We start from the raw sequence: 24,166 nt of genomic DNA on the forward strand, positions 1-24,166 counted from the left end.
AGTTTTTATTTATTAGTTTTCATCACTAGTTCTTTTTAAATGTCATCTCATCATTAAATCAGAAATTTTCAATGAAGGTGTGACATATTAGAATCACAGGGATGAAGGTGGGAATGTAGTTTTGAAATAACCTCAACATTGATCTAAACCTGTATCTTTACCTTGTTCTTGAATGCACTCTAAAATATTTCCTTCAAATATTTAGCCACTTTTTAATAGCAGAAAAAATACAGATTCCCAAGGCAATTCATTCCATTTGCAGATGGTTATTAACTGCTACAGAGTTCCTTTTCATTAAAAGTTGAGATTAAACTCTATGTAAAAGCTACCAACTTAAGCTCTCTAGGACAGTGCTGTGCAATAAAAATAAAATGCAAGCCACATGGTAAATTTTTAAAGTGGCTACTAGACACTTCAAAAGTTAAAAGAAATAAATGAAACTAACTAATAAATATATTTTATTTAACTCGATATATCTGAAATAATATCATTCCAACATTTACTGAGGTATTTTATATTCTTTCTATACTAAGTTTTTTTTTTAACTGTATGCATTTATCACAATTAATAATACTTAATTTGGTATGTATTTAACATTTACAGCACATCTCAGTTCCAACTAGCTGCATGACAACTGACTAGCTACACAGTTGCTCTTGGCTACCAAAATGTAGAGTGTAGCTCTAGAGCCATATGCACAGGCTTATCTCTCTTACATCTGATAGTTACATGGGTATTGAAAACAGATGCCAAACTAAGGCTAACTATTCCCAATTACTTTAACCACTCTTCATAAAACATGCTTTTAAGTCCCTTCAAGACTGAGTCTGGGTCTACGAGGTTGAGACCTGGTTATTATATTTAAAAAGTAAATAAAATTCATTTAAACTGAGTTAAATACTATCACAACAATTTGCCAAGTTCCTACCAATGTTGGATTATTACAAATACCATGTAATATTTCTCTCAACTTTTTATTTTGAGGTATTTTAAACCATCCAGAAAAGTTACAAGAATAGTACAACAAACACCTATATTCCATGCTGAACCATTTTAAAGTATGTTGCAAACCACATGACTTCATCCCTAAATATTTTAGCAAGTATCACCTAAGAAGAAACATTATTTCTTACATGAGCATATTATCATTATAATATTCAAGAAATTTAATGACTATAATAGCATCTACTGTACAATCCATATTCAAATTTCCCTCATTTTCTCTATAATATCCTTTATGATTAAAAAGAAATATTTTTTTTGAGTTAAGAACCTTAAATCAAGAATCACACATTGCATTTAGTTTTCATTTCTCTTTAGTCTCCTTTAATTCAAATTATTTTCCTTTTCGTCTTTCAAGAGTCAAGTATTACTTACAAGAAAATTTTAGTATTAAAAATATATTTAGAATACAACTTCATTAGAATTAATAGCTAGGCTGACTTCCGTTTCTGCTTTTTCTAGTCCCATAAATTTACCCTTAAGACTTTTTATTCAGGTCCATTTAGGAAGATTATTTATAAACTCTTGAAGGAGAAAAAGCCCAAGAGTAACATAAAATCATTTACTATATTTACCTAACTTGCTATACTCTCCACATTAAATTCATAGTATTTTATCCATATCTGATATGTTTTAAAAGAATGTTTATACCAACAACTACAATCTGCCAGACCATCTGGATTATTTTAATAATTCTCTGTAATTTTTGACAGAGTTTCTATTTTAGTATAAAAACATGGCACAACTCAAGTTTGACATATTTTACTAAAAATAAAAAATATTAAGATTAATAATTAATCATGACTGTTAAAAAGAGTTTTTAATGGAATCAAATATCCAAGAATCAAGTCCCAAAGTATGTTAGAATTCATGCTAATAATGCTTTGCCAATGTAGATATAGGTAATTTTTAGCCACAAAATTCTATATAAAAGAACAGGGATATGCTAATTAATCATAATAAATGATCTGTTAAAGACAAGTGTGTCCTTCCAGAACAGGGATTTTTCAAAATTGTAATTTAGATGTATTAGGATGTAGTCTAAGATGTATTAGAATGCTAGCTTGGCAAATGATTATAATAGAATGCCAAATTGCTTTCATCCTTTTATGATCCAAATCCTTTCTAGAATCACTGAATTGAGAAACCGAATCTGCCATTAATTCTGATTTCTTTTTTTTTTAACAGTATTATCACCCTTTCATATGTCAGCAATTAATTATGTCTCTAAGTGGCATTTTCTTAAAACATAACCCCCCCCCCAAATTAATCTAATCTTTCTTTGTAAGTCAGATATTCCTAGGATTCAATATTCATCTCTACTTACTATTTAGAGAACCTGCCAAATTTATCCTACAAATTCTGAACTGGACTTATAAACTAATTCTTACTGTCTTCACCTCTCTTCGCTTTGAATTTCTTTTTTGTCTTGACTCTTCCATAATTGCTTGAATTCTCCGGGTCCCCTACAGCTGCAGTGTCACAGGAGTTTCACTGCTGTCACAAATACACATATCATAACCATACAATTACAGTTAAAATTATACTTTGTTCTTCTGCCCTCTGCCTTTCAAACAAACCATACATAAAATCAGGAATTTCTGAAAATAATAAAGAAACTTAATGAAGAATAACATTAGTATTTTCCAATTGTTAGAGATACCTGAAAAACCCCAGTATTATTTACCTTCTTAACTGCTGCTATGGAAATTTCAAAATACTCTTTTCTGGGAAACACTCCCCCTCTTATCTCAACTTAACATTGATTCAATGTTAAATTGAATCACTGATTCTATGTTAAATTACTGTTTACAGACATGTGCTTTATATAAGCAAATAAAGCAATAAAAAACTTTTTAGTAGTTCCCAAATTATGAAAGAATTTGTTAAATTTTTAAAACATATTTTATAGAAATCAGTTTGTACCTTCACTATAAAAACTTCCATGAAAGGTAGTTATTAGATACCTATGTTCACTCTTAAAAGCTTATTTTAACTGTGTGTAGCTGTAATGTTACAATTCTGAATACTTTCTTTTACCCCTACCAAATCCAAAGTGTCCCCATATCATGAGAATCCTAAGTCTTTTAAGACACCTAAGGAGAAGGAAAAGATGATTTTGTCAGTATGTAGAAGACACTAGGTGAGCAAAGGAAGGGTCCTCTATCTAATGGAGGAGGTACTACTTAGGAAGCATGGCATGTTTTACATGGTCAACAAGGAGAACCCATCAGTATCTGAGTACTCTGAATACTGAGGTGAGAGAGTCCAAAGTTTTTTAAACTTAAAAGTATAAAAATAGTTGGTCAAACTTCCTAAAATACAGTGAAGGGTAGAATATAAAATATAATCCTCTAATTTGATTTCTTTTGACAGTAATTTGCCTATTCTAAATCCTTTGCAATTCAGTATCATCTATAAAGTTTCTTGATAACTTTAAAATTAGTTGTTCAACAGGAGGACATGAAACAATACCCTTAGATTTTAGCTATTCCTAACTACATTAAAATTAAGGCCAAGTAAATACAAATAAATTACTGCCTTATCTTTTTGAACAGTAATTTTGCTTTTAAGACTGTATATTCTCAAAGAGTCAGGTGGTGGGAGAATAAAGGGAAGACAAAAAGATTGGGTGGGGCTCTATAAATGGCAGAGAATATAAAACACAAAACAGGTGGTGGTGCCTTAAAGAAACATTAAAGTGACATTATTTCCTGTATTTTCTGAACTTAAATTCAAATACTCACTGTACTTGCTCCAGAGATATGATAAATCAAAATCACAAGTTGCATCCAGCCTTTCCATTCATCTGTTTGTTCTCTATTTAATACTTTAGTCTGTGTAAAGAACCAAAATGTTTTAAAATTCATCATGAAGCTATTATTTGGACCGTATATATGAAGTATGTTAAAGTTTTTTTTTTATAGGATATAAAGCTAATACTTCTTTCAAAAGAACCCTGGGGCAAAAACAGTTAAAGACTGTCATATTATTTCTTGATAAAAGATGTAATAAAACTACTTAAAGTATAATATGAATTTTAAAACTAATATAAACAAAAGATTGTAAATATTTAAGTTGATACTTATGGTTTTACATTAAGTTTCCTTTTAAACTATAATAGACGTATTTGTAAATCTAAAAAAATGGCATTTTATAATTTTCTTTAAGAAAATGTTGGAATTTCAGTTAGAAGAGATCTTATGGTTCTCTTATACTTTATTGTGAAAAATCTCCATTTCTATACTTTATTTTCCCTAGAATATTCTCACTGGAGATGAACTGATTAATCATCCTCATATGAGAGTTATTTCTTACAACAGAATTTATTAATTCAAATAAATCATGACTTACAAAGGAGTCACACTGATATTCTGAACAATTACAGCAATGCTAAAATAGGAAATTCAGAATATTGTTAACAGTGCCCAGATTATTATGTAAGTTCTAATTTGTGTGTACATACGTCTGACTGTATAAATACAAAATGTGTATATGCATACAGGTATTTATTAATATAATCATATTTTTAATTTATAAAAGATAATAATCTCACATTTGAACACTATTATAAAATTGGGAGCACTTTGACTTTCTCCATCCCCATACAGGCAAAATCACACTAAAGTCATGATCTCTTTTTCACAGGCCATTATTTTCTAACTTTTTAACAATCTTTATGAAACTCTGAACTTTCTACAAACTCTTTCAAAAAAGAAACACTTAAGAATCCACTAAGTGAAGTACAACTTCAGTACTCCATCATCTTCTTCTATATATGTAAATGTTTGTACATTGTGACATGATGAATGGTATTAATTCTTTAAACTAAGACTTTGTAATGAGATGAGGTTAACACAGAAAGAAAATGACTCTTACCTCTTTAGTATTTTCATTGTAAAATACTCCCAAAACCAAGATGTAGATAATTGGAATAAAGAAAGTTGAATGTGTATAAAATTTGTTTTCCTTCATAAAAAGATTTGCACGGTCACACATATAGAAATAAGCCATAATCAGGCCAAGTTTGCAGAAAGACTGTAAAAGTATTTCTAATGGAGATACGGGGGGATTGATGATATTTTTCTTTTCCTCTCCACTTTCCAAATCAGTACATGGCTTATTCTTCCGATGAGCATTACGATGAATTATATAAAAAATTAAATATCCAATAATAGATAAAGTGAAAAAACAAGCAGCCAGCTTCTGTATGAGAGTAAGAGGAGGCCGAGGCTGACAACAGGAACCATCTACAGGCTTCAAAATCTTATTGCAATACACGTTCATAAGAATCATTGCACTCTGTGAACAAATCAAGTTATTTGGTTATTATCTTGTCAGTAATGTATTTCGGATTAGATTTTCTCCTGTGAATACTACTGACTTTTCAGCACTGAAACCAAAATGCTTTTGTCCTTTTTGCCACCATTTCCAAAACACTCATGTAAATAATGGTATTCCTTCAATTTGTAAATAACTAGTTCAGGGTTTTTCAAACTTCTTGCGCTATAATCCATAATGAAAAATTCATTTTATAATGTGACCCAGAACACATAAATGGGAAACGATACCTGTGCTTACTACTTGTAATGCATCTGACTTTTTTCTATTCTATTCTTTAAAAAAAGAAAGAAACACTGATTTCATGGCTGCTAATGGGCTGTGACCTTTGGTTACAAAAATACTGACAGATGTTAAAGACCAAAGAATTTTAATTAGCAGATTTTCAACACTGAAGATACCATGATACCTAAGACAGAGTCTTAGTCTGCAGATGTGAAAAAGGAATGTAAAATAACTGCCACCAAAAAACAATTAATTCTTAGCTAATTATATTTGATTTACAGCTTATGGACCACAAGATTCAATAGTTTTAAGATTTGTAATTTTAAATAAAATGTGGAATCTTCAACATAGTTTCATTACAATAAAAATATTCTAGGCAAGCTGTGAAGGTTTTCTCTAGTTGAAGATTTGACTGAATCTAGTTTTATAACAACTTATCATTTAGGCATCTTTAGAACTCTAAGACGATTATGTTACTTAAAACTAAAGCATTCAAAGTACTCAACTATTTAGAAAATCTCACTGTTTTAGCTCTGAGACTTCGGGAGGTTCTGTGCCTGGAACTCTTGCAGGTACTAGCCTACCAACTCCATTCCAAGGCTCTCAACCAGTTCTATGAAATCCACAGGGCCCCTGAAAATATATGTAGAGCTGTGTTTGTATATACAAATGTGCATTTTTCTGCAGGAGAGGAATAGAACCACTGCTTTTTATCAGATACAGAAGTTATGTGATCCTCAAAGAGGTTAAGAATCACTTTTATAAGAGAACAATAAATAATATCTATTGTACTATGGGTGAAAATTTACAATCATGCAGTTCTCTTTCATACTTAACCTAAAATCCCTTTCCATTTGTCAGTCTGGATTTGTTCAGTTATCTTTTTGTATTTTGAATAATGCTTAGGGTAACAGAACTATAAGGAAATAATAAAAATTGCTCTACATATTTTCAAATGTGCTCTTCACAGAAGCTTAATATTGTAAATTTAGGGTTTAAGGCAAAGAACATAAAGCAGTAGTTTTCAAACATGAGTGTGGTTTTTATGAAAAAAGGTATATTAAGAGTGCTGGCATTCACTAAATGAACTCTCACCTCCTCAATTCCATAACTTTCTCTCTTCGAATATACTAGAACTCTCACTTACATATTCGCTAGGTAATGGAAAGCAAAATTATTTCGAGATCTACGTTTAGATAGCATAATTACAAGTAACTAAGACTGCAATAAAATATTACTTAATGCCATGTTATAGTGACATATAGTTATAACCAATTAAGTATTTATAGTCTCTACTGACAGATACAAGAATTCTTACAGTTTCTCTGCTTGATTCAGGAAGATGTAAGCCATCCAAAGATTCCATGATAGTTTCTTGAGCAATTAATTTGGAAACACTGAACATCTTAACATTTGATTTAGAATTTCTGGTGCTACTATTCAAAATACTGACTGCAGCTTCATTGTAGGCATCTATCTTCTCATTAGTGATCATTTTCCTATTTTCACTTAATAGATCTTCATAAACAGGATCTGTACATGAAACACATTTTTAGAAACACACTTAGAAACCCCTGTTGGTAGAAATTACAGTCATGCAAGTTACTTAACTGCATTTCATATTTTATTGTTAAAGTTCAGAGGATTCTAGGCACCTAATAATTCATTTTAAAATAATGTTGGCCAGGGTTTGCAATAGATTTTCTATCTTGTATTCAATTTTTGAATTGATCAAAATCTCTCTTAAAGGAACTTTATATCTCTTATCTCTTAGGCACACAGCTTTCAGGAAATGTTTTTATGTTCTAGCATGTCTTAAGAGTTTAAAAATTTTGGATGCTGGGTTATATCAGGTTATGGGAATTTAAAACAAGATTATGGAAGATGGCCTAATTAAAATAGCAGCCAGTCTTTTTTGTCCTCCTGTCACTGCTTAATTTTGCAAACTTTGTTCACACAATCAGGAGGTAATATTATTAAGGATCGAAGTCTCTTATCACTTACCAAAATCATTTAATTTAACTTTTTCTCATTTTAGTAAGAGAAAGGTTATTAATGAGTATGTAAATGAAATAGGGATTTTGGAAGAGATTATTACCACCCTTGGTATTCCTCTCAGCTTGACATTAAACTTGGAAATAATCATCAGAGTTTCTGACAAACACCTTGAATTGCTAAAATACCCAAGGCATTTCATATTGTGCTAGGTATTAAATAATAGACATTCAATAAACTCCTGAAATGAGTTGATCTAATGTCAACTTTCTCTTAAAGAATTTCAATACCAGGTATAAACTAGATGGTATGAATTTAAATACACTCTGTGAATTCCAAAGAATATTTACTTCCAATGAGTCTAATATTATGAAACAGACAATTTTTTTTCTGTATTTCCCAATCACAATAAATACACTTTGTAAGAAAGAAAAAGTGAGAGGCAAACATCTTACTTGCCTATAGAACTTATTCCCTTTGTTATATTCTGCAGCCATTCTGCCTGCTGAAGTTCCCTGGAGGGTATCTTTATTTATTTAATATTTATGTTTTACTCAGTCTGTTTATTAGTCTTGTCTGTTCCTTAAGTCCAAAAAAGGAGAATAAACAACTCAAATTTATTCTAATTTTATAAACCTTATTTCAAAATTTATTCTCATAAAGTAGTGACTTTGCTTCTTGAAATAGGCGATAATAAAACCCACACCTCAACATATATACAAAATGACATTTTTTCATTACTCATTCCTTACCTTGTAAGACCCAATAAACATCACTAGTCTTTGCCAATTTTTCTAAAAGTGGTGCTATGGAGGTAATGTTCATTTTATATTGAGAAAGTGCTTCGTTGCTGCCATTGTGAATCTTGATAGACCACTAAGAAGAAGTAAAAATTAAGCATTAATACAGTATTTATCACAAAAAAATTAAAGTATATAATTTCCTCTTACTGTAACAAAGATTATTATTTTAAGATAATTCTCATTTCTATTCAACATTAGAATAAAATGTGGTCAAATTATTTCATGAAGTATATGAAGGCAGACAAAGCGGATATAAAATTAGACTTTCAATGTACAACATCTAAGAGGAATGTAATTTTAGATATAAAGTAATATTGACATTTACCACCAAATTTCCTAAGTTCATTCTGATCTTTTAATTAAAATTATCAGTCTAATTAATTATAATAGAAATAAGAATTAAATATAAGTATAATCAAGAATTCCATTTAACATAAGTTAACTTTTTCTTAACATGTTCTTAAGTATGAAACAAACATCATTATGTAAGAATACAGAGAATAACTTACTGTGGCAGCTCCTGCTACAATCACATGGGGCTTTGCAACAGAATCCTGGAGAAAGGAAAGTGTAATAGTGTTATATTCAGTTTAGGGAATTAATTCAAGTAATATCACTTGATTTTTTTCCCCTTAAATTTAGGTTCTTCTTCTATTTAAGTGTGTTTTAATTTTCTAGAGTTCCTTATCAGATTCTTGTTATAACAAGATGAACGTCCTATGCCTAAAACCTGACATGGTCATATGCTCATACAGAATGGCACGAGGCTTGAATGGCTAATTCCTTGGTGTTATTTTTGAAAGAAAAACAAAAAAACCACTACTGAAATCTAATATGTCCTATTATTCTGAATTCTAAGTAAACTGCACAAAACTCGTGTATATTATATCAGTCAAGTAAAAAGTACTCTTGGAAGCCTACAGGACACACAATTTTAGTGTTAAATAAAATGCAGTGCTCTAAACAAACATGACCTTTTAGGGAAAGCCAAAACTAATATGAATTTAACAAAATAAACATAATTACTATAGATCACAAAAAACAAGGAAAAAAACAAGGAGAAATTTGGTAGAAATCCTCACCTAATGCAAACTGTACTATTAATAATACTACCAATTACATAGTACTCAGTAATTTACTAAGTATTTCTCTTAAGTTAGCTCATTTTAGTATAGATTCTTGCCACCTGTGAGTTAGGACGATATTATATCTATCTTTTAAAAAACGCTAGCGACTCAGAAAGGCTTACAGGGTATTGCTGAGGCCTGGTAGGGACAGAGCCAAAACTTAAGCCTTCTGACATACTGAGTTCAGTGCACTTTCCACAACATAGAAGACCTGATAGTACAACCAAGTGCACAAGAAACAATTAAAAATAAGAAATCAGAAAAGTCTGATGATATAAAAATAGAAATGACGGTTACTGTCTTCATTATGATGGTAAAAAACATGCTCAATGCAGAAAAGTATGAAAGCAGAGAAAAAATAACAGCAAAATTAACCTATTTTCTAGTCTAGCATGCTCCATTTGACATTGCTCTCTTAGTGAAACTTTTCCCTCATCCCCAGGTGGCTCCCTTTCTCATTCTTCAGTGGTTATCACAAATTGTTATTTTCCTTACACAGGTCCTTCCTGTCCCCCTCCTTCTCCTCACTTTGGCATAAAGTCTGACTCTCAAATGTGACAGAGAAAGGATTCATCTGGCATGTATGCTCTTGCCTTCCTTCCTCCATTCTTACAACTTCATCCATATACTCACTCAGCCATCTTCCTCTGACAAGAGGGTAAAGAAAATGTGTCCCTATTCCTCTTAATGGCTAACTCTTTGTGTATCTCCTCCCTTTTTAGTTCTGGAGCTATATCCATAAATTACTTCGTCAGACTCCTGCATTAGCAATCTCATCCTTCTCTACTCTTCTTCCTTCTCTCAATCTACGAGTGTTAAATCATCTTTATCCTCAAAAACTATCCCTTCAACTCTCTCACTCTCAAATCTTTCTGTTCATATCATCAACAGACTACTTGGAAGAGCATTCTGCCTTCACTATGCTAACTATTCATCTCTCATTTATACTTCAATTTATCAAGTTTTGATTTTGACTTAACCATCCATTAAAACCACGCCCAGAGCCCATTAATGAACTCTGAACTGCCAAGTCCTGTAGTTTCATTCTATATTACATAGTTCCTAAAGTGACACTACTATCCACTTTTTAAAACTCTTCTCCCTGCGTTATATTATTCTTCTATTGCTTTTCCTTTTACCCCTTTTACTGTCTCTTCTCAGAATCTTTTTGATCATTCCATTCTTAAACTCTCTTCCTTAATTGCTATACTCCTTAACCTCTATACTGCCTATTCAATTTCCTTCATTCAAGTCACTTCAAATATCACCTCACTCCATACCAAGACTCCCCAAATCCATCTAAGTAGCTCAGACTGAATGACTACCATTCACCTATAGAATTAAATCTAAATTGCTGGTTCCTTAATTACCTGTATCTGCCACTTATCTAGAGCTCTTTGAGGAGAGGAACTCTGTTACACTAACCAGGGTGTCAACAGTTTTCAGCCTAGTGCCTAGAATATGGCAGGTGATTTATAAATATCTGTAGGATAACAGTACAGCTGTCTAAATTCAACTTTGTTTTTACGCCTATAGGTGCCTGTAAAGCTTTCTTAGATTGTCACCTATACTCTAAACAACTACCATCCCAAGTGCCTCAATTCATGGTGTTTTCAAAGCCCTTTGTACTCAGTTCCATTGTTACCCTTTATGCTACCATATTATTACTCATAAGAAAGTTACTATCTACTAGATTGCACATTTCTCAAGGGCTGAGACTGGGGCTAATTCCCAGCCACATTCCTAATATCTAGAACAAAGCTAGTAATAGTACATAAATAATAAAAATATGGCTCTTTGTACTCTCAGCATCTAGCATTTTTGACAAATGAAATAGTCAAAAATAAATATGTAAATACATGCATACATACATATTCTTTGAATGAATGAAACCATCCATTAATCAGCCTTAGGTAATTACATGGCTGTTTACCTAAATAAGTTGAATCTTTCCTCTCCCCCAATAATCATAAGGAGTTTTACAACAGAATCTAAAGCCCCCAAAACCAGTTCTGGCAAATTATAAGAACTGAAAATCTGGATATGCAATATATTTCCAGGTTAGTAAATAACAGACTTTTTGTGATCTTGTCTAACTTATAAATTATACTACATTGATGTCTGTTAAACTGAATTTCTACTACTTTAATGGATATACTTTCAGGTCTAGAACAAATATGAAACACATGTTTAAATCACTTGAACTATACACATATTATTTTATACCTCTGGACACTTAAAGACATATCAATAAAAACAAAACATAACTATGTGAAATCCCAATTTACCAGAAAGTTGAATCCTAGAAGTTATCAGTATGTTTGTTTTTTGAAAACTTAAACACATTTTCTCAAAGAAACAAAGTTAGAAATGGTGACTAGGTTCTCATAGGATCCTACAAAAGCCTATTTGGTGTGTGATATGGTTGCAGTACTAAACACTTATTGTGAAAAGAAGCAAAGAATAATACCATTGCAGCACAAATAACTAAGCAAAGCAAGGGCAACAAAATTGAATATTGTTTTATCCATCCTAAATGCAAATACCTCTGGGAAAGAATACAGGTTTAATTAAAGGCCTGATAAGGAGCTAGATGGAGATACTGTGGAAATTCTAAAGTGGACTTGTGAGAACTTAGGGGTTTTCTGGGGTTAACAGCATGCTTGCCTTATATCTAATTTATCTCTAAACATTATGAGCCAAAACATATCAGGCTCGATTTTTAGGTCACAAATATAATGATAAAAAGGGAAGAAAATAGGATTAAAAAAAAAGTGTCCTAAAGTATTGGGACATGAGTTTGAAGAACAAAGTAGAAAATGCCCAAGAGAATGTGTACTGTGCTAGAAAGATTACCTGGATTTGAATTAACTGAGATAAAACAGTAACAGAATATTTTCAATGAGGAAAGTGTGGTATAAGTATAAATTACTATAGGGTTAAAATGCTGACAGCAGAGATACTGGATCCAAACTTTGTCTTGCCAATAGAGTGATGATCAATCCAGCACAGCTGCTATCAAGAAGGTTGGTATAAAGTACAGAAGTGTGGGATAGGTGAGTATGGGAGAACAGCTTTCAAAATTTGTTCAAAACCAGGAAGGCCTATATTTTCAAATACAGACCTCAGTCCACACTTTGATACACTGTTTCATAGAACCATTAACCTCTGGATGCCACAGAAAATCCTAAAAGAGAAATGTAAGAAAAGAAAAAGTCAAAGAAATATCCACTATTCAAAATAAACATTAACATATGTCTTACAGAGTACTTATGAGTGAAACACTACCTTGTCTACATATCTCCGTCTCTCATCTCAATTTGGCCAGTCTCACAATACTTCTCCTTGTATCCACTTTTCCTTTCTCTAAACTATTCTCTATATTTTAGCAGGAGCAATCTTTTAATAATTTAAATCTGATCTTGCCATATCCCTGCTTAAGTATTCAAGGACTTTCAATTGCTCTCATAGTAAATTCCAAAGTCCTTAAAATTACTAAGGACCTCTGACTAGACATTCTGCGTTTTCTCCTGCCACTTTCCACCCTGCTGTCTCTAAGTACCCTTTTGGTTCTCATTCAGCTCCTGGAGCGCTCTATGTGCTCCTTTTTCTCCAGGAATTTGTACATACTGTTCTTTCTGCCTATAATGCTCATAAATTCTTATCCTGAGCCTAACTCCTCCTTATTATCCTTGAGGCCTCAGTTAAAACATCACTTCTTTAAGGGGGAAAACTACTTTTAGTTCCTTCTTCTATACATTTCTCATGCCCCACTTCTTCTTTTTTTGCCATCCTTATCCCATGTTTAATTGCATGTAGAGAACTATAATGACTTGCAAGCTCCATGAGGTCTAGGACATTGTTGTCTTAATCCTCCTCTGTATTCTCAGTATCTAGGAAAAGTCACTGCAACCGGGAATTCAGAAAATCTACATATATTCTTTTATGGACATTAATCCTGAATATGTACTGATTTCAAATTAACATATAAGATTATTTTCTCCTGGATAAAAATCTGAGAGACCAAATTTTCTACTTTTATTACACAAAACAGTGCACACATTTATTAAGTTATTTTACTCTACTCATCTGCTTTCAATACACTGAAATACATTTAGTATGGACAAAGATTAGCTGATCTACAAATAAATTAACTAATGAATAGTTTTAACATTACAACATTTAGCTTATTATTACATGAACTTACCACTTTAACTGATGCAATCTTGTCTTCAAAAGGAATATTTTCATGCTACCATAAAAAAAGGGGAGAGACAACAGAGAAATACTAATGTATAGATTAATTTTATATAAATAACTGTCCCTTTAGCTGCTTTTGTTATTTATGCACCATATCCCAATTATCTATATTCAACCTGAAAGAGGAAAGATTTGTATAGAATACCAAAATATAAATGATATTAAATTGTTTGTATGTGATCTTCAACATCTAAGTTACAGTTTAAAGATGAAACCCCAACTACAAACAAGCAGATATGTGAACATGCCTATACAAGTTATCTTTTTGCCAAGCCTTCCATGATTCCAACTGAGTCCTAGTATTGTTATCTGTGGCAGACGCCGACTGCTACTCTACACTTCCTCAGTCCCTTTTTCAGTTAGAGGGGACCACGTGGCTAGTTCTAGACAATGTAATATGGCTACATGTAATGTGGGTCACTTCCAGGCTGAAGTTCCCAGGGCAATTCTAATCTCTTGGCTTAATCTAATACAGAGACTGAGGAGGCTAAATGTCCCAACTGGTACAACTAGAAAACAGTAAAAATTCTGACAGCAAAAATCTCTGAATGAATCCGTGGAGCAAAGCCTCTTGCCAGCGCACTTGGGACATGCAGTGCTAAGCTTGCAGAGTGGTTTGCTCCTGCAACAACCTCTAGTCCATTCTCACCAATATACTAGTACAGGCCCTGTCTGCACAGGCACAGACATACACGACTCTAGGTTATTGCAGGTTTCACTTTGAAGACAGCAGATAAATAGCCCAGTTGTAGACGAAGTTAAAATCCAGAAACTACAACTTCTTGTAACTGTTCCATATAAAGAATAGAAATCCTTTCACAGTTAAATATCCAGGGTGGAATGGGGGTGGTTAATAAGAACCTAATTCACTTCCTAAAACTAAGGTTGAAATGTTTTCATTAATTTAACCAGACAGACAGTATTTATCTTATTATCTTTATGAAATAAGGTTTGCTTTCATCAACAGGCTAACTAAAATTCTTCTTAGTTCTTCTCAAGCAACTTTTCCCAAAAGGACTCTTAGGACCATTAATTCAATGAAACTTTAAGGTATATATGAAGAGAGTTTCCCTGCCCAAATAAATCTGGGAAATACTGGGTCAGAGAAAGTCACACAGGTGTTCTCCTCCTCCTACCCTTTCCCAATCTTTGAAAACTTCTTCCTCAGAAAAATAGTGTGTCATGAGCTTTCTTTTCCCTCTTTTTGCATTGCTCAGTTAATTCAATTAATCTCTTTCTTCTTTTCCTTTATTATTTTAATCTAATATTTGATATATACAAGAGAACATGTCACATACATGTAGGTCACAAAGCAGAGTAAAAACAAACACTCATGAATCCATGGCACAAACAAGAGCATTACCAACACATGAGTGACCTGTGTGGACCTCTCCTTTTCTAAATCCCTTGTTTCACACCTATCTTGAACTTTGTTTACACTTTGCTTTCTTTTTTATTATACAGTTTTGTCATACATATCTGCATCCCTAAATGATAAAATGTTGACTTTCTCTCCAACTTTTAATTTTGAAAAATTTCAGATGTATAGCAAAGTTGACAAAATTGTAATGAGCACCCAAACACCCTTTACCAATTAATTTTTTCTACACTAGCTTTATGTGCCTCTCCATACCACATGTAGTTTTTCTTTTGCCAAACTGTATGAAAGTAAACTGCAGACATAATAACATTTCACTCTTAAATACTTAAGTACATATCTCCTAAGAATGTGGAATTTCCTTACATAACTGCAATACTATAGTCCCACCTAATAATTTGACATGGAAAAAATATTATCTAACCTAATACACAAACCATGTTCAAATTTTCCTAATTTCCCAATAATGTTTTCTCTATACTTCTTATATTTTAATCTAGAATTCAATTAAAACCAGGTATTGCATTTAACTGTCGTGTCTCTTTAGTCTCATTTAATCTAGAACATTCCCTGGCCTTTTAAAATTTTTATGTATCAATTTACTTCATCTATATATCAAATACTATATTTACTATTTTTTTTTAGGATCGAAGTCAGTTGATACAATGCACAAAATCTAGATTTCAAACAGCACCGTTAGTTACCTTCTTGTATGTGTCTTTTTACACATAAGTAAAAGTTTTCCTAAGTTCTAAAGGTTTATATGCTATGCATATGTTCACCCTCACATGATAATGCAAATTATTTTTTGAAGTGTTTGTAACAATGTTCTTTCACCACTGGTTAATGAGACATAGTCTCTCCAATACATCTCGTCAGACCTCATATTTTTTGCCATTGTCAAATTTAATTTCTGTCACTAAAGTAGGTATAAAATGGTGTCTCACTATGGCCTTAATTTGCATTTCTCTGATTACTAATGAGGTTAAACATCTTTCAGATTTTACTCTTCTGTGAAATGCCTGATCATGCCTTTCCCCATTTTTTTCCTACGAAGTTGTCTTTTTTATTAGTTGGTTCCTTTTACCTCTTGGATATATGTAACAAATACCTTCTCCCAGTTTATAGCTTGTCTTTTTTCTTTAAGGTATCCTTTGACAAACAAATAAATTTACATACTCTAAGATTAAAATTATCTTTTATTTTATGGTAAGCACTATTTGTTTCTTATAAGAAATGTATCCCTACTTGAAATATTCAAGGTATTCTATTTTTTTTCTAAAGGTTTAAGTTTTGACTTTCACATATAAGTCTAAATTTATCTAGAAATGATTATACCTAATGGTGTGAGGTAAGGGTCCAATTTCATTTTTTTCCCATATATTTAACCAATTGCCTCAGCATCATTAATTGAATAGACCTTCCTATCCCAAAGGACCTTCAATGGCATATCTGTTACTTATTAACTCTCTATATATGCATGTGTCTATTTTAGAGCTCTATATTCTGTTCCATTGGTTTCTTTGTTTAGCTCTACCAATACCACACTGTTAATTACTGAGTTAAAAAAAGGTCTTGATATTGGAGAATAAATCCTTTCCACTTTGTTCTTCAGATCTCTTGTGGTTATTCTTACTCCACTGTCCTCCATATAAAATTTGGAATCAACTGGTAAAGTTCTATAACAAATCCTGTTAGAGTTTTAATTGAATTACCTTGAACCTATAGATCAATTTGAGAATAGCAGACATCTTTACAATATTGAGTCTTCCCATTCCAGAATACAGTATATACTTTCCATTTAATTATATCATTTTCAATTGTCCTTAAATAAAACTTTACGATTTTTCTGCACACAGATCTTCCACGTTCACTAAGTTTATTCCTATGTACTATGTGGTGTTTATTATTACTGCACATAGTATACCTTAAATAACATTTTGGAACTCTATATTCCTGACACATAGATATGCAATTAATTTTTAACAGCTTTATTAAGTTACAATTAATTTTGTATATTCATCTTATAACTGACTATCTTATTAAAATTTGTATCACATCTAGTAAATTTTCTGTAGTTTCCTTGGAGTTTTCTATGTAGATTACTATATTATATGAAATTCCAAGTTTATATCTTTCCAATCCTTAACCTCTTTAAATTATCTTTCTTTGGTTAAAGACCTCTCTAATACAGTGTTGAATATAAGCAGCAATAATGGACATTCTTGTTTTCTTCCAGAGTTTAGGGGAAATGTATCAAATATTTTACCATTAAGAATATTTACTGTAGGTTTCTAGAATCTTTTTCAGGTTAAGTCAGAATATAAAGGAACTTACCTGATAGAGAAAAAATGATACTAATCCTCTGATGTTGTTGGGACTTGGTTAATGGCCCAAATTGTCAAAAAAAAAAAAAAAAAAAAGGGTTCCATGTATGCTTTGAAAAAAATGTATTCTCTTGATTTTTTTAGTGTATTCCTTGAACACTGAGCTTTCAGTTCATAAAACCAGCATGTTAATAGTCTACACTATGCTTACTTATTTGCTTGCACTGTCATTAACTGCATGAGCAGTGAGGAGTTCTCCCACTACGGTGGAGGATTTGTCAATTTCTGACTGTAATCATATTAACTTTTGCTTTATACATTTTAAGGCTAATTTATTAAATGCCTACAAATTTTAAATCTTCCTAGTGATCTGAATCTTTTGTCATTAAAAGTATCTGTATCATGTATACATGTATCATGTATAATGCTTTTTGCTTTATAATCTATTTTGTCTTACATTAATATGACTTATCTGCCTTAATAAATATTCATCTGGTAAATTTTTTTCTCATTTTTAATTAAATCGTCCCCATATCCTTTTGTTTTAGGTATGTCTTTTTAAGCAGCAGTAAGTTCTTTTTAAAACCAGTCTGAAAATGTTGTTTAGCTGATATTTTTACTTATTTTGATTATAAATGTTTCTATCATCTTCCTTTTTGATTTCTAGCTCCCTCTCACATATATTTTTCATATATATATGAAATGTAAACACTGATTTTTACATGCACATATGTTTTTGTATATATGTATAGATGTGTATACCGTATGTGTGTATCAGAGTATAATTTGTATGTGTGCATATGCATATATATATATATGTATGTGTGTATAAAACATGTATTTGGTATTAGATGAGCTTGGTTTTATTTAATTTTCTTCTTCTTCTGGTTTGGAATTACCCATCCTATTCTATCCTTTTGGTCCTTGCCCTTAGGGTTTTACTATGCATACTGAACTTAAGTTCTAAAGTAAGATAATACCTTAAATAGTAAAGAGGACCTTAGAGCGCTTTAATTGTGATCATCTCTCTCTGATTGAGATGCTATTATTGGCCAGTTCTTTAGTACTTTCTTTTTGTAAAGTACAAAAAGACATTATTATTTTATACAGACACTGTTTGTTTAGATTTATATACATGTTTACTTAATTCTTTAACCATTGCTTCAGATCACTCTTCTGAATTATTTCCCTGCTTCCTGAAGTTTATTCTTTAGAAAACCCTTTAGTATAAGACTATGTGGCAGTAAACTCTCATAGCTTTTGTTTATCTGAAAATATCCTAAATTTCAAGAATACAAGAATTTGTAAGCTATGGATACAATTCTAGGTTGAAATTTACTTTCTATCAGAGCTTTAAAGCTATTAGTCTACTGTCCTCTGGCTTCCAATATTACTGTTGGCAAAAATACTGGCTCAAAGCTTAGTTTTCTACATAGAGGGCACTGTAGCTACTGGCAACTGTCTTCAGGGCAACCTGAATCTCTACTGAATGCCTACTGTTCCTGTTCCTATCTCTGGTATTGCCTCATAGTTTGTTCTTTTTGAGGGGAGTGTCCCATTTCTTCAAAGTCTAGGAATATATCAGCAAGTATTTTTTTAATCTAGGATCTACATGGTTTGAGGTGGAAGGGGCCCCCAGAGTATCTAGCTTGCCCTCTGGCTGGAAGTAACACAAATAGGTTTCTTTACTGTGCGACTTCTCAAGTTTCTAATATCCAAGCCTAAATTAAAACTGTCTAAGAGGGGGATATGAGATCTGGCTCTGCCCAAACTTACTTGACCAGAGCTTCAAACAGAACTAGTCTTCCACAAAATATAATATGAAGAAAATTCTGCACTGAAGCTTCTTTTTTAAAAATTTGCCTCAATACAGAAAAGGAACAAATTCAAGGAATTATCTTCAATATCCTATTCCACCTAGACAATCCCAACACCAAGGCTGAAAAAAATTAATCAACTTTTACAATATGCCAGGCGGTGCTAAGCATAAGAAATGTATTTTAAAAATAATAATGATAATACATAATCTCTGTCCTCAATGTGTTTAGGAGCAAAAGAATAAGTAAAATATTATTTGGCAAATGCTTTGCTAGAAGTTTGAACTAGTTTCACAATAACTGTCTCTTTAAGACTGGGACAAAGTGTCTGTTTCTTTTTTAAAGGCATATAAAGTAAAACGTATCTTGTTTGGTAATTGTGGGATAACTAGGCACCTCTAGAAAATAAAAACTGGAAACCTAGGTTTTATAACTAGGACTCAAAAGCACTGCACCATATTGTGCCTACTTTTGGCTGTAGACCAAACCATTATAGCTTTTCTCAACTAACTTGCCAAATCCATCATTTCAGTTTTCAAGTCACACTATTCTAAACCTAGAAATACTAAAACATTTTAAAAAATCAGAAATCTCTCTACTTTTTTAAACATTCACTGAAGTTTTTTACTTTAAACTGTAAGAATCTCATGTCATTAAATAGTTCCAACTCTTCTGTATAATTTTGTATTTATAAATAGAAATGGAAAATACATTTATAGATATCAAATAAAGTGAAAAGTTGAATTTTTATCTTCTGTTATTCAGCTTTAAAATCTATACCAGCTTTTCTCACTAAACAAAATCTCTAATAGCTTATGGACTCTTCTCACAAGAAATAGTTCCTAAGGATTTAGTATCTATTATCATCATCACTATGAGACTAGTTACTTAGCCCTGAAGCCCCTGATTTTTCAGTTCCTTACCACCGGGCAAGTTGATGTGTACAGGCAGAGTTTCATTATAAATTCATAAGCTATTAACCCTACAATTCTGAAATTTCTTGTACTTTTCTCTTTCTTGATGTTCCCCACTCCCATGCACTTGAAGACAGGGATTAGAACCTTAGATCACTTAAAAATGTATAAACAGAAGGATATGATGAGCTAATTCAAAAAACAATTAACTAACTTACAAATAAATCAGTTAACAAACATTAAGAAAGATGTTCATCCTTGTTAGTTTTCAAAAAAAGATACATTTTTAAATGAAAAATTTTCTATAAAAAAAGCAGAAATTTGTTACATTATCATTTTAATTATATAGCATGATTGCCCAGTGCCAGCAAGGCTGCAGAAAAGTAGGCCCCAATGCACACTACTAATTTTAGTATAAACTGAAACAGTTTAACAATATGATCAATAATTTTTTAAGTATTTATATTCTTTAACCTAATATTTCCATTGTAGAGATCTGATACTAAAGAAATAATTTAAAAAACAGTTTTTGCACAAAGATAGAATTGATAATGTCCTTTTCTAAATTGCAAAATAAAAAAAATAGAAAACTACAAAAAGTTAAGGGACGATTTTATAAAACCACATTATATCCACTCAATAATATGCTACCATTAAGAAGATACTTACATTTATTATATAATATTGTGAATTATGGTAAGTGGTAGGGAAAAAAGCAAAATATAAAGTTGAATATGCTAAAAAGATTACAAGTATGTCTTTTTAAGAAAGAGACTGAAAAGAAATGTGGCAAAATATTAAACGGAGGATAAGGAATATCTGTTCTTTGTTTTCTTTCTGAAGAATTTTAACGTTTTTCTGTGGAAAGAATTTAGTATTTCTGAGAACTAGAAGTTTAAGTCAATAAAAAACATGCCAATAGATAGGTAAGCCTACCACTTCTTTTTCTTATGTTCCCCATTATGGCAAATCATCCCTGTTTTCTCCCTCCACCTTTCCCAAAACCAAAGTAAAACTTAAATAGTTCCTTTTATTAATGTGAAAGGGCACATTCCTTCTATAACTATTCAGTTGGCTAACTTCTAAAACAAAACTCTAATGAAAAGAATAGACAAATTTTACCTTATTTCCTTCTTCTTTGAATTGGGGATTAATTATTTTTACAAAAGAATAAAACAATTGACGAATTCTGGAATCTCCAATAAATGCAATATGTTTATCTACAAGGCAGTTCTTTGCTTCACTGAAATCAACAAAGAAACATTAATTAAAATAAGTAAAATCAGCATACAGCATTTTCAAAGCACATCATTTGTGAAGAAAGTAGTACAGGATTATTATACACACAGTTATGTTGCCTTAGAAATAGGTGGCCAGGTTTGTTTAACCTACTGGCCCGTGTATGATCAACTAACTCTCAATAATAACAGCCCTGATGCTTTAGAGCAAGAATACTCACTTGGACTCAACCCCACTCCAACCTTGTCAGCAATTCCCTACCATCACATAGAGAAGTACCATATATTACTTTCTTTGCTTTACCAATCCTTCTCTACTAAATATTAAGACCTATCTTAGAAAAGAAAACAAACAACAAAATGAAGAAATTTTATACCTTATTTTGTACTTATGCATCATACAACTGTGAGGTTGCCAAACTTTCTCTCCAAGAAATCTGCCACTCGAGAGAAGGTATTCACATGAATCATTGCCTATAACAATTAAACATAACAATGTTGTAAACAATAGTTAAATTTTTATATATTGGTTATCTGACCCCATTTAAGCCTTTGAAATGAAAGAGTACAAAGTTTTTTACACTTTACTATATTTTTTAGGTGCATACTACTCATCCATGAGAAGCACAGAAATATCGATACATTATTATTCAAAAGGCTAAGGGCCACTAATGACATACCTCACCTTAGAAGACTGTCATCCTAAATGCTACATTCACTGCTTTGGCAGTTCCTTCTGCTTCACGTATTCTTTCTAAGGACATCATCTTGCCTAACAGTAGCCTTTATATTTGCTTATTACTCCTAATTCTAGTTGGGAAAGAAAAGTTTAGGTGATAAAAGACAAGAGTTTGGAAATGACTTCCTATTCAATTGTTATAGTAGTTGGTGCATTAGCATATCTTAGTAAATATTGAAGTATTTTATAAACCTACTCCCTCGTTTTGACAACTTCCCTGAAAGGAAGCAGGCTATCCCTATTCTGTAAGTGCCAATGGAGAAAGAAATTAAAGAACCTCTTAAAAAGCTTAATAAAATTTCATCCTTTTACAATGTCACAAAGACAAGACTATTAAAACTATGTCAGCCAAAAGGTGGCTGAAGATGCACACAATCGAAACCTGTAATAAATGCAGATTTTAGTTATTAATATTCAGCCTCTCTACATCTCTTGATTATCTCTTGCCTCCTCTTAGGATGACCAAACAACTCCTTCCAGTGTGGTTGGAACTGTCAGTTTTAAACAGAAAATTCCACATCTGCAAAACCTCTCAGCCCTGTGTAAACTAGAACAGATGGTTACCCTACTTCCTTTGGCCATTTTACCGTACATTAGCTTAATGTACATAATCAATGTACCTGTTTAAAAAGGGGGCTGGAGGCATTAGAAAAGTTCAAATATGTCAAAAGGATGGGGGGAAAACAAGATGTATAGATTACCTGTTAGGTTTTAATAGAATACATGTACTTTAAAATTTGTTCTCTAGTTCTTTATTAACAGTCAACAGCAATCTCTATTTGTTTTACAAATAGTTAAGGTCAAGATAGGAAGTATGGTAAGAGAGATACTACAGAACAAAATGGTACTGAACCATTCAGGTAAGGATAGGAAAGACCTAAAGATATCTAAAAGAGAAGAACTCATCTCTTTTCTCATTCCAGTTATCCATTTATCTGGCCAACACGTGGATAAAAGGTAATACAAGTGCAAGACATGTATGCTTAAGAAAAAGTATCATAAATTCTAAAATAGAAAAGAAAGGAAAAGTGAAAATACTGTATTACTGTGTTGGTGAAAAATTGGATAAGGAAAGTAGAATAGCAATTATTACATTTTTGCAATTAAATATGTAGCCTTAGCGCTTTTTTTTTTTTTGGTATTTCAAAGGTTTTTTAATAACACCTCTTTAAGGAAACTATAATCAGTTCTTAATTCTTTCCAATTATTAAAAACTATTCTAGTTCTAAGAAACGAAATTAAGCTACATAAATAATCAAGGAAGAGTAAAGAAAGGACTATAGGAACACACAATTAAGTTATTTCCTAAAAACAGCACTCCTGCTGTCTTCTTTTAATGTCCATATAGTAAAATCCTATTAAAAATCTAGTAAATGTTTAAGATGAAAATTTCATATTTATAGCTTTTCTACTTCTTTAAATACATCTATTAAACCAAGTGGAGAGTTAGTAACACATCTATTTTCTAAAAATGTTATAAGAAGTTGTAAATAACTGGTATAAATTCTGTGGAGGTTTTCTTCTTTTTCTTTCTTTTTTATCCCTTCCTCCTCTCTTTTTTGTTTTTGGTTGTTACCTGAGGTTTGTTTTTAATAGAAACATAAACAAGAACACACCTTGATCAATCTTCAGTGTGTGGGATTATGCCATTTGTTCCCCATCTATATGGGCTATCAAAATGATTTTGTGGAGATGAAAGTTCCATACCAACATCTTAAAATAACCAATCTTTCTCCACCAGAAAATGTGTTTAAAAATGCAAAGTTCTTCTTTTCCTCCTCTATATTACTAATCACACATTATTTTCCAGTAGTTCAGCTAGTAGAAATCAACAGCTCTAATCTGATGAACCCATATTAGAAATACCCCACAGCGAAACAAATTTGAAGTTGTCAATAACAAAAGACACTATAAACACAGTATCTTAGAGACCACCAGCCTTTCCAGGGAAGAAATTCTTAATTTGCTAATGAATGCTAGTTAATTATGACTCTTCATAT

The 24,166-nt window shown here is 31.8% G+C and overlaps 1 protein-coding gene across 1 annotated transcript in view; it reads right to left on the reverse strand.

Annotated features, from left to right (window-relative positions):
* The window catches only part of CASD1 (CAS1 domain containing 1), a 42,919-nt gene that overhangs the window by 13,584 nt on the left and 5,169 nt on the right, over positions 1-24,166 (reverse strand). Inside the window, exons 2-10 of the mRNA XM_031454912.2 lie at positions 21,805-21,901; positions 21,312-21,432; positions 13,701-13,745; positions 12,618-12,680; positions 8,876-8,920; positions 8,316-8,439; positions 6,887-7,101; positions 4,882-5,304; positions 3,750-3,839 (exon numbers count right to left, since the gene is read on the reverse strand). Coding sequence (XP_031310772.2) covers positions 3,750-3,839; positions 4,882-5,304; positions 6,887-7,101; positions 8,316-8,439; positions 8,876-8,920; positions 12,618-12,680; positions 13,701-13,745; positions 21,312-21,432; positions 21,805-21,901 — 1,223 coding nt within the window. The remainder of the gene's footprint in view (positions 1-3,749; positions 3,840-4,881; positions 5,305-6,886; positions 7,102-8,315; positions 8,440-8,875; positions 8,921-12,617; positions 12,681-13,700; positions 13,746-21,311; positions 21,433-21,804; positions 21,902-24,166) is intronic.

The sequence above is a fragment of the Camelus dromedarius genome, chromosome 7 (genome assembly GCF_036321535.1).
Source record: "Camelus dromedarius isolate mCamDro1 chromosome 7, mCamDro1.pat, whole genome shotgun sequence".
NCBI classification, from domain to species: domain Eukaryota; kingdom Metazoa; phylum Chordata; class Mammalia; order Artiodactyla; family Camelidae; genus Camelus; species Camelus dromedarius.